Source organism: Dendrobium catenatum, unplaced genomic scaffold (genome assembly GCF_001605985.2).
Source record: "Dendrobium catenatum unplaced genomic scaffold, ASM160598v2 fragScaff_scaffold_1117, whole genome shotgun sequence".
In the NCBI taxonomy this organism is placed as follows: domain Eukaryota; kingdom Viridiplantae; phylum Streptophyta; class Magnoliopsida; order Asparagales; family Orchidaceae; genus Dendrobium; species Dendrobium catenatum.
The window spans coordinates 833,534-849,284 of NW_021319579.1; the positions used below are offsets into that span (position 1 = coordinate 833,534).

The 15,751-nt window shown below is 32.0% G+C and overlaps 1 protein-coding gene, 1 long non-coding RNA gene and 1 other non-coding gene across 3 annotated transcripts; 1 reads left to right on the forward strand and 2 right to left on the reverse strand.

Moving 5' to 3' along the window:
* Positions 1 to 6,794: 6,794 nt before the first annotated feature.
* LOC114580596 lies at positions 6,795 to 8,185 on the reverse strand. Its single transcript, XR_003702058.1, has 2 exons — positions 7,884 to 8,185; positions 6,795 to 7,778 (listed from the first exon to the last, which is right to left on the reverse strand). It is a non-coding gene; the product is annotated as an uncharacterized LOC114580596 (long non-coding RNA).
* A 2,640-nt stretch (positions 8,186 to 10,825) lies between these two features.
* LOC110102779 (mitotic-spindle organizing protein 1-like) lies at positions 10,826 to 15,099 on the reverse strand. Its single transcript, XM_020831261.2, has 2 exons — positions 14,815 to 15,099; positions 10,826 to 11,103 (listed from the first exon to the last, which is right to left on the reverse strand). Exon 1 carries the CDS (start codon positions 15,043 to 15,045, stop codon positions 14,821 to 14,823), a length of 225 nt encoding a protein of 74 aa, XP_020686920.1. The 5' UTR covers positions 15,046 to 15,099; the 3' UTR covers positions 10,826 to 11,103; positions 14,815 to 14,820.
* A 77-nt stretch (positions 15,100 to 15,176) lies between these two features.
* TRNAE-CUC lies at positions 15,177 to 15,249 on the forward strand. The gene has a single exon. It is a non-coding gene; the product is annotated as a tRNA-Glu (tRNA).
* Positions 15,250 to 15,751: the final 502 nt, after the last annotated feature.

The window sequence follows — 15,751 nt, forward strand, 5'->3', positions numbered from 1 at the left end:
CCCCCCCCCTCTCTCTCTCTCTCTCTCTCTCTCTCTCTCTCTCTTGCAAGAATGCTCAAGAAGAGCTCTTCTTCCTCAAACAAATTCTAACATAGATCATATGTTACGACAGTAGGTTTGAAGTTGCGATGCATAATTAATCTATCATAAATAATTATAAAAATTAACAACCTACTACTTGACGATATTGAAAATATAACAAATATAAGTTCATACAAACATATCAAAATTTAGTTAAACAACAATAATTATTCAAGTATGCATATGTCCATGCATATATGTATATAAATCTAACCCAAAAGTTAAGATGTTACAGAACAATATGCTTCAAACATACAATTCAATGACAATTACCATCTTACATGCACATAATATAATATAGACATAAAATTTACACATATTATAACTTAAGCTTCTTTAGTTATACTTCAGAAAAATAAAACTAAATATCACATTTTCTTTAATATTACAATCCTGAAACCAAAAATTTCCAAATGTTTAAAATAACATTAAAAAAAAAATCTTATAACTCTTCAAGTGGCTATGAGATTTTTGTTAGTGGCCATTAAGAGAGCTTTGGCCCCTTAGAGACACAATGCTTTTCTTACATCAGCCACAAAGTAAAGGTAATCTCTCCACTAAGACCCACTTCTTTGGAAATAAAGCTGCTGCTTATATTTATTAGTGTAACAGCTGTGGTGGTCTTCTTCTTGTATTTATTTGGTGGAATTGTATCAAATGTGGAGGTCTTTTTACTGACACTAAGCCCTAACATGGCCTACACTTATGTGTCATGACCCAACTTGTTTATCAGTGTCTAGCACTACTTTCATGAAAATGCTCATCCTCCACTTGTTATATATATATATTATCTATGCACAATGCTTATTGTGATATTTAGAGGATACATTGTAAGAATTTTTTGATAGATAATCTTATTTTGAATTTCGATTTGATATTACAAAAATGATTTTGATCGATGCATTTGTATGATCGCGTGCTCTATGATTTGTTATAAATGATCATCAAGAAATAATGATTAGTTATTGATAGCATTGCTTAGCTCTAATATAAGATATTGATGAATTGGACGTTATTTGTAAGTTTTTAGAATCGGGCTGAATATTGAACTAGTACCAGAAAATAATCAAGGTTCAAAAGTTCAACCGAGATCTAATTAGAGGTTTAATCCTAATGATGTAAATAATATTAAAATCAATTAAATTTTTTTAAATGATATAATATTTCTAGTAATACTTATTAATAAATCATAATATGTATATAAATACTACTTTAAAAAAAATGTATATAAATACTATCATTATGAGTTATAGCATATGAACATAAAATAAGAACGAAATATTGCATTCGAACACCATCTCTCCAAAATAATTTCTACTAAAATTGATTCAATCACTCCTAATTTAATGCTCAAGTGATTATAATGCCGACTTTCACAAATTTATTTATCACGATTTCCGACAAATTTTGATTCTTTTAATCAGTCAATACAATTTGAGATCTAGTTCACAATCAGATCGATTGAACAACCCGAATCAATCTAATTTTTACAACCATGATCATTTGATTTTCCACACTAAATTTTATTCTAATATATTCGTAAATTTAAAAGTAACAATCATATCAATAATAATCTTGAGACTCTTATCCTTGATTGATCAAATTGTTTGATCCAAATGATAATTATCACCAATCTAAACACGTCTAGCTCAAACCTTGCCATCCAATTAAGATCAACATTAGATCATAAATTCGATCACTTAGTCTCAAGAGTAAATTAAAATGATGCAACCAATTCTAGATAGTGATATGGCTTGAATCACTATCCTTTAATAGGATAGACCATAATGCCCTCAATCAAAAGCCATTGTCATCCAAGCTATAAATATAAAAGTATAAACAAAGAACCATGATGGCAATATGACCAATTTCCCTATCACAAACTAACTGAAATAACAAAATTCTATAGTTCCTCCAAAGAGTAAAATAAATTATTTTTCACTCTCAAAAAAATTCTATGATAATATCTTCTTCGAGGTCCTAACATAAATATTAATTAGTCATTTTCACGAAACATTTTCTCGATGTATACTCACAACTTATTAACGGTGTGCGTGCTCACACAAAAAGAAAAAAAGAAAAAGCCATGAAACAAACTTCTTAAATTGTTCTTTATTAAACACACAATAATTATAACACTATATTTTTATATATATAATACATTAGACAATACAAATTTATCTCTATTACAATTATTTAAAATTATTTAGTCAACAATTTACTAAATGCTGTCATAGTTTACTGACATCTCTTAACAACATTTATTTTAAATTTTAATTAGATGTAAATAGTCACAATGTTAAGATGTTAGCAAGCAAATTAACCACAATCAGTATCATTTAATTTCTAATTAATCAATAATTAACTAAAGGTTGAAGCTTGAAAGTGAAACCTTGGCCTTCCTTCAATTAGGTAAAGAAGCAAGAGAGAGAACTTTGTAATGAGATAACACCATAATCATTTTATATTATCCACTTAATCCTCAAGAGAACAGCAATCACATTGGATAAGAACAACTAAAAAGCAAGGTGGCTTATGACATAAGCATAAATATTCTATGTTAAAGCCAAAAAAACAAACCACTTGATTGATTCTTTCTAAGGTTTTTGAACATTCACTCCTCCTTAATTAAGATAATTTCATTGGGATGTTATATATTATTAGTTAGGATATGTAATTTTAAAAATTAAAAACATTAGAGTGAAAATAAATTGTATTAGAAAGATTGTAAATAGAGGAAAATATACAATCAATAGTAGAAAATGCATTTCCTATAATAAATTGATAAAATTAAAGTGAAACAAACTAAGAGAAAAAATATATAAAAAATAACTTGTAAGGAAATTAAAAAAAAATGTTTACGATGAATTAACATCCTTTTTTTTTTTTTGATAAAATTCATGAAAGGGCCTACGCTTTGATTTAAATTAAAATATGCAAATCCTTAAAAGGACCAAGAGTCCTCTAAAAATACATCATTTAAAGAAAAAACTAAGAGCTTATAATCCATCTATTACATATAATAATAAAAAAAGCAAGAAAACAAACAAAGAGGCAAGAGCCAGCCAAACACAGAAACACCCGCAGGGAGAACAGAGACTACCAAAAACACATCAGCATCACAGAAGTCACGACAAGACTGCACTAACACCTGCAAGAAGAAACAACTTCCAAAAAAGAATAAGAACATAACAAAATAAGCAAAGACAACCAAAAACAATCCCAAAGGAAAAAAGGCATGAGAAGACCAAGAACTAAAACAAACAACCGGAAGACAAACCCACAGCCGAGCAATCAAAAGAAAACATAAATAAAGAGCTAGGGTTTATTTGAAACAACTTCCTCAAACCTTTACTTTTAAGATTACAACTATAATTCCGTTTGCTACTGCTTTTTGGTTATTTTTCAAAATCATTTGTGTAAGAAGCTCTTTTTTATTGTCTGAATTACTAATGTGTGATAGTTTTAAAAAATAATAGTTTGATTATTTTAAAAAAAATCATATTTATAATATTCATAATAGTTACACAAGCACTTTAAAAAAAGCTACAGCCGTCTCAAACAAATCTTAAGAACTCATTAAAAGATTAAAAAATGAGCCAAAATGCTTGAGATAAAGCTACTGATGATGAAAATCATGGTTTCTGCTTAATTAATAGGTTTAATTTCGCAATCAACATTTAGCTTTGTAATTATGGTGGACTTAGCACTAAATGCTGTGATATCCACGGAATCAAACACTTGATATGCAGGGAATATGTTCACTGCTTTCAGTGAATAGCTTTCTGTATTTGTTGGTGGGCCATCTCAGCAAAAACTATATAACAGATTCTGTGTTCTATGGTGGATTCCAGCCTAATAGATTCAGCCATTCAGCCTAACATTCCCCTATTAAGAAATATTCACTTTTTACAACAAAAAATTAAATAAGATTAGACATGCAAAGTTTTTATATATTTATATTTTTATTTGCTTATTAGTCAAATACAATATAACTGCTACTCAACATCTTTTTCAGTTGGCATTTGTTTTATTTTTCTTTCCTGATGGCTTATTGCACGGGTTAATTTAGTGGTGATCAGATTTTTTTTATTCGGTTGGCTTGCCAGGCTATGATGTGGCTGGGGCTCACTTTTTCGTTGGCTTGGCTCATGGCAATCTTTGGTGGTCGTCTTTTGTTCGGTTGGATTGCCTACTTCGTGTTTTGCATCACCAAATTAGATGGTTTGAGCTTCTCTTTCGGAAAGCTGGAAGCCTCGACCAATTACTGAGCGCTTAGGACTGAATTTTGCTTTTATTTTCTTTTGTTTCCTAAAATTTTTGCTTCTTTGCTTCGTGTAATCCTTTTTTATATTTAATGAAATACTTTGTTTAAAAAAAAACATCTTTTTCAAGATATGGCCGTCCTAAAAATTCAATTCTTTTTCAATTTGAGATAATTTTTCTTACTGTTGATTTCACATCATAATTATAATTTTTATTTTATCCTAACTTTTTAACAACTTTTAAAAAAAATTACTAAAAAATTTACTTTTTACAATAATTTTATAAAATTATTTTTACCATAACAGTTTTAAAAAGCAATAAAGAAATTAATTATGTAAATATTTAACACCTAAATTTTTACTCATATATCTAAATTATATAAAAATATCATTAATATTAACTTATTTCAAACAAATCATATTTTTCATCTATATATTTTAATATGATTTATAAATTCAAATGATACAAAAGTAAATATAAAATTTTAAATATTAAATATGTAAATATATGAAAATTTTGTAATATGTATTATGTAAGCAAGGATGTCAAAAAGCATCAGAAGAAAGCTGACTTTATAATAGAAAACCATTTGATCAAACTGTTATCATGATAATTTGTGTCCGGATATAGATAAAGAGTATACATAATCACGGATAAATGAATTCTCCATAAATTTATGTGTACAAATTGAGTAAGCAAGTATTTCATATCATGTTCATAGTAACCTTGTTGTGATTCAATTGTCTCTTTGTGTCAAGTTAGATCAAATTTGGGTTTGATGGTCAGATTTTGTTTAAATTGTCAACCCGACTAATAATTCGTCGGATTCTAGTTGACTATCAAGATCAAATCATTTTCCAGTCAAACCTAAACCTAACATGTTAACATGAATTAACACTCCAGTCAGATCGAGGAAGACGTAATCTTCTTCTGATTAGTTGGATGGATGCTGAGATTTTTTTTTTTTTTTCTTTTTGGCTCGACTTAAGGTATTTGTTCTCCGTTGGATTATGATGGTTCTGGTGGTGTGGTGGATGTCTTGTAGACTTTTTTTTTATGCTTGCTTGTTTTTGTCCTTCTATGCCTCTTTATTTTTTGCAGGAATTGCTTTGTAGGATGCAGAAACTGCTTGTTGGTGGCTTCAGAGATTCTACTAGCTATTTTTTATTTGGTTTTCAATTATTTTTGTAATTAGTACCACCAAGCCATTTTTTATTAACATAATGACATCGAGCCTATTTCAAATCATGCTTATAGAAATGTATGCAGGAGCTATTACTAGTGCTATGGAGAGTTCTTGAAAAGAAAGGAGTCAATAATGCTTATATTCAAATCATTAAAGATATGTATGCAGGAGCTATTACTTGTGTTCAATAACGCGTAGGCCTCTTTCATGGGGTTTTTTCAACAACAACAACAAAAAAACACTCCAGCCATATGCATATCATTTTTATCTGTTGGTTGAGAGCTTTGGCTATCAATCAAGAGATCTTGAGTTCAAGTCTTGCATATGTGTTGTGTATATAAATTTGTCTTAATTAACCTAAATGTCCCAAACAAAAAAAAAAAACACTCCAGCCAGTCATGTAGATCAGCTCGTATTTCGGTCGAACCTAAACACAACAGGTTAACATGAATGAACACCCTGCTAGCCCCTTGAGAAGCATAATTCTGAATAATCTGATAGCTCAGCAGTTCATACCTCTACAAGTAAAAAATATTAAGAATTTGATAGCCATATAAATGGAAGCCCTTCAGATATATCTGCTTAAGAAAACAATCCTGCCAACTAACCAGAAGAAAGACTTTGGGTCAGTTAAATGAATTTCTTTCTCCAGATAAAGAACTTGTGGCTAACCATTTGAGAAGTGGAACAAATTCCACAGAATCTAAACTAACATGTCATGGCATTTGGACGTCCGGGTGTCAACCTCCAGCATCCTCAGAAATTCTCTGACTTAAGAAAATAGCTTTATACTCTAGAAGTAGAATCCACTACCCTCACTAAAACTGCAGCTTGAATGAAGAATATATAGACTCCATAGCATATGTTTTGTTCTCCAAGTTGCTTCCCACCAAACACTACATGATCCAATATCACATATCTACCATTAACTTCTTATAAATTCCACAAATCCCCCAAGTTCTCGTTTGGTACTGCTTTATCGTGTTATACAAAATAAAATTATTGCTACCCTCCTCAAAAAGATGAAGAAAGCACTCTACAAGTGTTTCCCATGTTCATGAAGCTATTGATATGCAAGCTCATTAATATAGGGCTTTTTTATCCACGTTCATGGGCGGATCCACCTTAAGGCCCGGGGGTGGGTGGTAATTGCCGCCCGAAAAAAGAAAAAAAATTATTATATGATTCTTTAGGTAACTTGTCCTCCTCCATCTATTTTTTAGTCTTTATTGCATGGATTTTTAGGCAATTGCCCATAACATAATCAAACACATTGTGTAGAGTTGTTATTGTTAGGAAACGATAAACCAAATACAAAGAGAAATAGTAAAGAAAATTCAAAAATATCCTTACAACAAAAATTTGGTCCACTTCAGGTCAAACCCATGGATCCCTGACATATCTGCAAAGCGTACAATGATTATAGATATGAACAAATAAGAGTCGAGCCAACTTCAACTCCCCCGCGTAAAATTAAGGCTAGGTCCACCCCTATGCACGTTTCTCACAAAGATCAAATTTATTATGTCAAAGTTTTTGCTAATCAGAATAATAAAAGGGAGAATTACATATATGCCAATAAGATCATGAATGTTTACAAATCTAACACTTTTTTTTTTCTTCTTTTAACACTTAAAAGAATGAGATTCTATATAATTTAGTTGTGCTATTTTTGTGTTTTTGTAGTATTGTTTGGGAAAGGGATTCATGTAGTTGACCCCACGTAATGGAATAAAAGTTTGATGATGTTGTTGTTGTTGTTGTTTGTTGTAGTATTGTTTGGGAAAACAAAGATAAAATTATTATACTCTCACATAAAGTACAAGTCACTCATAAATTAGTTAATATACTCCTTAAATCATAAATAATCTACAATGTAAAATGGTAATTTTATAAACATATTATTCTTATAAAACAGAACTTTTTAAAGAAAAAACTAAATAGGTGCGTAGTATAACCAAGCGAATCCTAAGCCTTAAAATCTAGTGACATGACTGAACAAATTAGTAGAAGGTACGTATTTCTGACCACTTGGAGTGACTTTTGCTTGCTTAGCTAAGCTTTTGTGAACAAAAAACATATTAGGTGTGAACTGCAAAGATGTAAAATAACCAATCAAGAATAGATTATCACCTTTAGAGTGTTTAGGTTCCATGAATCAACCATTCCAGGTTTAGCCAAAATTGGAGCTTTACCCAAAGAGATGCACTTGGCCACGGACGAATCTGTCTTCCTCACGCAGATGCTATTCATATAGTAAGAAGCATAAAGGCATCATGGATGTCAAAGTAAGGTTCCGGGAAAACAAAATTGAAATGCACGCCAAAGAATAAAATCACCAAGTTCGAACCATTTTCTCCGGACAAGTTGAGGAGATGCCAGATGCTAAAGCTTCAAGTCCTAAGTGGGAACAAAATAATCACTCAATGGAGAAGGATCTTCAGAGTCCAAAACATGCGGGAGATTCTAAATGGAACAGAAGACAATAATGAGCATCCATAAAGTTCATTTTATCTTCGCTGGCAATCAAGGTAGTGAAGGTATTGACTTTGCTGGAGTAGGTTTATTTTGCTGCGTTATTGTTCTCATGTAATTTTATAGTACAAGAAGTTCTCCCATGACATTATCATGTTGTTCTCTAAAATTCAGGTCTTCAATTGTGGATCTTCGGCATTCGGAGGAATAGAGGACCTGGTGAGATAATATTCCTTCCCTCTCTAGCATACATAGATCATGACCTATGATGCACTCACACACCGCTTGAAGAGAGAACGCAATGTCTGGCACGTGCCCGACACACATGTTGGACACGGCAAACACGTGTTCGAATAAAATATTGTTTAAATTTAACCTGACACGGATTGGACACACATGTCCTAATTTTTTATGATAAAATTATTTTAAATTATAACTTTTTATATTTTTATATTTAGTAAATCAAATAAACATCACATTTGCCCATATATGCATCAATACGATTATTGAAAGGCCTGAATATTAGAGAATAAATCTTTTTTTTTTTTTTTTGAGAGGCAGTAATGATTATTGAAAACATTTATGCTTTTCTGTGTTTGCGATTTTTAGTGACATGGAATAAGAATAATATTGATTATGTCTGGAAGATCTTTATATGCATGCCTTATTGTAATTCTAGTTGATGGGATTTATTGAAATAGGTGAAAAGTTAGAATGATATAGAAAATATTTAGAATATAAAAGATTTAAGATTAATAAAATAAATATTAATATATGATATCCAATGAACTATTATGGGAGAAAACTAGAGAACTAGAAAAGTATAGAAGTAAATAGATACAATCTTTGTGATTTAGATTAGAGGTTAAAGAAATATTATGGGAGAGAACTAGCTAACTAGAGAAGTAAATTGATACAAAGAAGAACCAACTTTCATTATATGATATCCAATGAACTATTACAAATCTTTCTCTTGATGAACCAGAGTTGAAAGCAATGATATTTAATGATGATGATATTGAAGGCCAAAAACAAACCTCTAAAACTAATCCTAATAGTTGAAGCATGAATGCTTGATGTTGTAGTAAATGGTTATTTGCTTATATTTTTGTGGTTGTGCTACACATTTTGTATTAAACATTTTATATTATAAGCTAGACAAGTTATCATGCCATTCATTTATTATTGTTTGTCATTTCTAATATGATATTACATTAATATCTATACACTATAAAAAAAATGTAATGTTGTGTCGGCGTCGTACCCATGACTTATATTTGAAAAAAAAAACCATGTCCTGTGTCTGTGTCGTGTCACCGTGTCCGTGTCCATACATCATAGATCACGATTGATTGAGACTATTAGATGTAGTTTTAGTAGTTGAGTTTATGTTCTGTGATTTGGAGTATAGGACCTCATTCCCACTGATTAGTTGGTGAATCAATTGCACATGTGAGAGGTAACTTGTCATCATTGAGCTATCCTTCCTATTGGCCATTCGTCAATTTCCATCGAAGGATTTATGTAAAGTTCATCCCCTATAATACCATGTTGAAAAAGATAAAGCAATGGAGCAAATCTGATTTTTCTTTCAGCTTGACTTTTCAAATACAGTAGTCCAGGCTTTAACCTGAACGGACAACTCTCCTACACATTTTAGCTATCCAACTTTATTTGACAGACCAAGAAAAGGAAATTGGAAAGATGTATCTGCAACCTCCTAATAATTGTAGATTTACTTCCTAATTTGTTTAATATAATATATACACCTTATAAGAACACTAGTTGTCCTTAAAAAGTTATTACAAAATCACAATATACTAAAATAATATATTGCATAATAATGCTCTTACCAATTTCAACGAGAGTAGAAAAGGACACAAAGTCAACACAAACTTTGCGAGGAGAGAAACTAGTTGAGATAAGAAGATGAAATTGTATCTATCCAACTCTTATAAGCTTCTACCTATCACACTCTAACTCCTATAAACTTAATGCCTACCATCCTATCTAATAACATCTTCTTCACGTCCCTTATTTTTATAGCAGCTGGTTGCATTTTCTCTTGATCATTAACATAGAGAAAATGGTATCTTTATCATCATCTTTTTAAGTACAAAAGAAATATTTAATGTACTCTTTTTTTAAAGATTAGTTAAATATTTAACCTTATACGTTGGCGAATATTACCAAAACACAAACTTGTGTCATGTGATTATGATCTTTGGTGTGTTCATTCTTTGTCTTTATTTAATTTTGCTCTCTTATCTCTATTCTAACAATTGGTGTTAAAGCTTTTGGTAAAGAACACAAAAACTTGAGGAGCAATGAAATACGAGAAGTTCAAGATCAATAAATTGATTGTCAAAACTTTGGCTATTGGAAGATGCGAACAAGATATTATTTTATCACAAAAAAAGGCTTCAATCAGTTATAGAAATGATCAAAGTCGTCTACAATTGATGAAGAAAAGTGGAACTTGATGAACTTGCAAAACACAGTTATTAGCCCATTCCTACATAAGAAAATTATCTTTAATATTTTCAGTAAGAAGTCCACAGCAAGCGTGATGACAACAACATAAATAGAAATGTATGAAAAGCCCTCTGTGGTTGATAAGGTACATCTAATGCATATATTTTTTAACCTCAGGATGTCTAAAAGAGACTATATTGTTCAATTTGATCACAATTCAATTGAGCTCTGTGAACATCATCTTTGATGATGAAATTTGTACCTTAAGGCTACTTTCATCGCTCCCAAATATATGAAACGATTTAGCAATAATCTTCAGCAACTCTTATAGATCAAACAAAATGAAATTAATGATGTTAGTGACTTCATCCTTAGAGAAGATACATATTTGACAACACGAGACAGGCGAAATTCCTTCTATTTTAAATATTGATAACAAAAACATGCATCAAAAGAAAAACATTCACGAAGGAATCGATAAATGGAAATCATAAAATAAAAGCTAACATATTTATCTAATAAAAGCATATGAGCATATCCTGAGGTCGCCTGAGTAAATGTTGACACTTTGAAAAGCCAGGATATATGACGAAAGGTTGATACAAAAGCAAGTATGATCCCTGGCATAAGCAAAAAAGAAGAAATGTGATTATTGCTATCAAAGAAATTCAAGATAAATTGATCCTCAAAGATAATAGTCCTATGAAATCATGGATATTAGACTTAGGCGCATTATTTCAATTTTTTTTTATAAAAAACTAATGATAAATTACTTTACGGACAGCTATGGAAAAATATTTCTTACTGATGATTATTAGACATAATGGGCATCGATAATGTCTTACCCTAAACTATAAATGGAGTAACATGGAACAAGCTAAGTAAGGTCAGAAACATTCCGGGTCTAAGAAGAAATTTGATCTCTATAAGACAGCTTGCAACATAAGAATAAAATGTCACATTCAATGCTGATATCTAAAAGGTAACAAAAGTAACCATCTCGAGGAAATAAAACAAGTACACTCCACAACACCACAAATGTCATAACAATGGGAGCTACAATAATTTTGGCTGTAGTGACTAATATTTGGTATCAAACATTAGGCAACATTATATATACCGGTCCAAGTTTACAGGAGGCGGAGGCAGAACAGGGAAAGTTCCACCTCCATCAATGCTACCCCTTGATAGTTGGGTCCAAAAGTTTAATTGGGGGGAATTAGGAGAGTATTTAGGAGGAAAATTTCAAATAGAATGGGGCAGTTTGGAAGGAATTAATGCTTGTTTAAGAGGGAATTACTCCTAGGATTTGTTTTTATCTATATTTTTGGCTGAAATTTTCTAGTTCTTAGTTCTTGTTTGGGCTTTAGCGATGTCTAGAGATTTGAGAAACCCGGAACTTTCTCTCCAATAGAAAATCCATTGTATCTTATGTTTTTCTTCGACTATTATTCATTAAAAAGGTTTATTTGTGATTTTTCTTCCAAGTTTCTTCTCAAATTAGTTTTTGCAAATTGCTGAAATTTAATTTCAACAGGGGGAATTCTTGATTTCTACAAGTGTTTCCTATTAAATTGGTATTAGAGTGTCGATTAGTGGTACCTATGGTCGGGAGCAAAGTGGAAGTATTGGAAGGCGAGATGAGACCATTAAAATCAGATTTTGTGGAGAAGATTTCTAAATTTGAAAATCAATTTTTAGTCGTCCACGAAAAGATAGATGAGAAGTTTGTCGTTGTGGAAGAAATCTTGAAGAAGTCAATTGAAGCTCAACCCAAGACGATGCCATTGGAGGAGAAGGAAGCTGCCAAAGGTCAAGGAAGTTGTAGAAACCCAAATCCAATAAGGAGAGGGAAAATCAAGAGGTAGAAATTTTTGGGGTAGAAGATGGGATGCCTCCCCTAGAACCTACTTCTAGGAAGGAGATGAGTAGTAGGTTTGAATGAATGGGAGCTAATTTTGCAAGAAGGGGGCCTAATTTTGAGCGAAGAGGTGATGATATGGAAAGAAGTGGAGAAGGGAGGATTTGGAAGAAAGGTTTGAGTATGAGCACAGAAGGGAGGATCGGGACACTTGGGAAGGTCCACCAATTCTTGGGATGTTTGGTTACGGAGGATTTAGGGGAAACGGAGGCGATCCGAGGGTGAGGAAGTGATAGACCGGTCCAAACAAAATTGGTTCACTAATATCAGAAGCGGAACAGGCATGTTCCGCCCCCTATGCCTGCCACCCCATCCAAGTGGGGTCCACTAGCTTAATTAAGGAAAATTATGAGAGTTTTAGGAGGGAAAATTCAAATAGAATGGGTTGTTTTGGGATTTACCTAGAGATTGTATGTTTAAGTAGGTTTTGGGGGCTAAGTGAGATTTTTATCTAGATTTTTGTTGTAGTTTGTTGTTCTTGTTTCTTGTGAGGGCCCTAGTGTCGTCTAGAGAGTAGGGAGAGCCGGATCTTCCTATCCAATTGAAGATCCAACTATATCATGCTTGAGTTTGTTCTTCTTTCATCAAATGAAGTTGTTGTGCGTGTGATTCTCTATCTTTTCCTCCAAATCGGCTTGCCAGGGGGGCTGTTTTCTCTGAATTCGGTAGGGAATTTCTTGGTATTTCCTAACAGGAAGCTGAAGATGTATATTTTTGAGAGAGAGGATGCACATGGATGAATCTACAAGGTGGAGAGGAATTTTACCGTTAATGGGTTGATGGAGGAGGAGAGATTGACGGCAGCTAGCCTATGTCTAAAATGGAAGGCTTTGGCATGGTACTAGTGGAGGGACATGAGACGAACCATATAAAGTTGGAGGGAGTTCAAGGACTATTTGTTGGAATGTTTCTGAACCAGCATGTGAGGGGACTTCCAAGAGCAATTTTTTGCCCTGACACAGAAGGGATTGGAAGTAAAGTATCGTGAGAGGTTGAGTTCCTTATTAGCTGATTGGATTGGCTTTCTGAGACAGTGTTACAAGGGAGCTTCATGAAAGAGCTCAAATCAGAGATTAAAAAATAATTAAAGATGCACCAAGAAGATGCATAAATTGATAAAGTCGAAGGATTAGAATATAAATGGGATAGATCAAGGGGAATATTGGATAGAAGTTAAATAAAAAGACCTACAAATAGGACTAAAACCTCATCCAACAAACTCAACAAACATGAATATTAAATGGGGATATAAATAAAGCAAATAATGACATAAGGTGCATGAATATTGATTGAAAAATAAAATATACCATTTTTTTTTCTTTCAACTAAAATTTTCATGACTTGAATATCTCATTATGATAATAACTTAAATTAAATAAAAAAAGTATTTTAATTTAATTTTTAAAAATGGGGGAACAGTGAATAATGGCTTAGTTGCCTCCATCGCAACATGGAGGTTTAGAATTTGTGTCATGGAAACAACATTTAAGCGGCACAACTGCATATATGAACTCCTCCCCAAATCCTATATGAGGGAGAGCTTCATATACAAATAAATTCTTAGCCCACAAAAACTGGCAGCACCATTGATGGTTTCAAGCACAAATAAAAAAAGATGAGTGCATGATGTGTCTCATCATTTCAACAACGAATTGATTGCAAAATATTTAGGACAGGAGTAAAACTTCATCCAACTTAATTCTTTAACACATGATTTACGAGAACAAAAACTAGAATTACATTGGAGATAGTATACAGGTGGCATGATTCAAGAATTATCCTTATAAGAAATAAGATTCAAACACGTATTTTGGTTTGTTGCTAATTAAATTACCAAGTATTCTACAAAGCACGAAACGAATTCAAATGCAATAATTTTGAATTCCACAAAAGAAATGAGTAAAAAGAAAAGATTGGTTGGTTCAATTTTATGTAGATAATCATGTTATCAAGATAACATTGTAATCTATCAAATGCAATATATTTGGTTCCTTAAATAGTGTAATATTATCTAACAAAAGAACGACGTATATGATGTTTTTTTTAATCTTCATTTGTTTTAGTCGCCATAAAGCATAAAACCTAGATGTCCTTCGATTTTAACATTTAAATGTCATTGCAATGGAACCATAAATTTATTTATAACATGGTTAATTACAGATGTCAGTGGACCAAACAGCCATCATCCATTATTACTGAACCCTAATTCGAAACCTTCACAAACCAATTCCAAATAACAAAAGAGATTCCAGCAGGAAAAAAAAAAAGAGTTCAGAAAAGGGCACAAATAACCACACAACAGCAACTGCATTACAATCCAGAAAACAACACAAAACGGCTCACAAAATCCAATATTTAAGCACTTTTCCTTTCATCTAGAGAAGCTCATAAATCGAAAAACAATACAAACCGGACTCTAGGGTTTGGCGACAGATGAAGAGTTGGAAGAGGGATGGGATTGCGTAGGCGGCGATGAAAGCTCACGGATGAGGGCGGAAAGGGGCTCTGGATTGATGCCGCGGTCAAGGAGAGCGATGAGAAGCGAGAGAGTGTGGCGGTCGAGCCCAGTATCGAGCACATTTGATATCTGGAATGCCAGATCCAGCGTGTCCTTCGCGTTTTGTCCGCCCGCGGCCTTCATTACGACTCGTCGCCGCCTTCTGCTCTCGGAGGTGACTCTCCTGTGAAAGATGCCTTCGGTAATATTTGATCTGGGCTGGGATGCCGCAAGCTACTCATATTATATATAAACCAATGCCACTTTGAATAATATCCGTTGTAGTCTAGTTGGTTAGGATACTCGGCTCTCACCCGAGAGACCCGGGTTCGAGTCCCCGCAACGGAAACTCTTTTTATCTTTTAATATTTTTCGTTATTTGGTAATTTTAATATTATTTCCTTCAAAACTTATAGCGTTAAAATGATATTTCTTTAATATATATAACAAATTAATTGTTTTGTAAATAATAAATCTATATACTTCTAAATTTTAAATTATTAAAGTTGTATTTCAGAAATGATTTAATATTATTTCCTTCAAAACTTATAGCGTTAAAATGATATTTCTTTTTTATATATAACAAATTAATTTTTTGTAAATAATAAATCTATATACTTCTAAATTTTAAATTATTAAAGTTGTCTTTCAGAAATGAATTTTTCTCATTCATTTCAATATTATAAAATGATGATGCGTTACATAATGATTTTTTTATATTATTAGTATTATCATTATCTTAAATAATATGGATAACACAATATTTTTTGGATTTTCGATTTTATAAATACTTTCTTTATATATTGTTATATTCCTTTGATTTTTTACAAAAAAAATGAAATTTTTTATT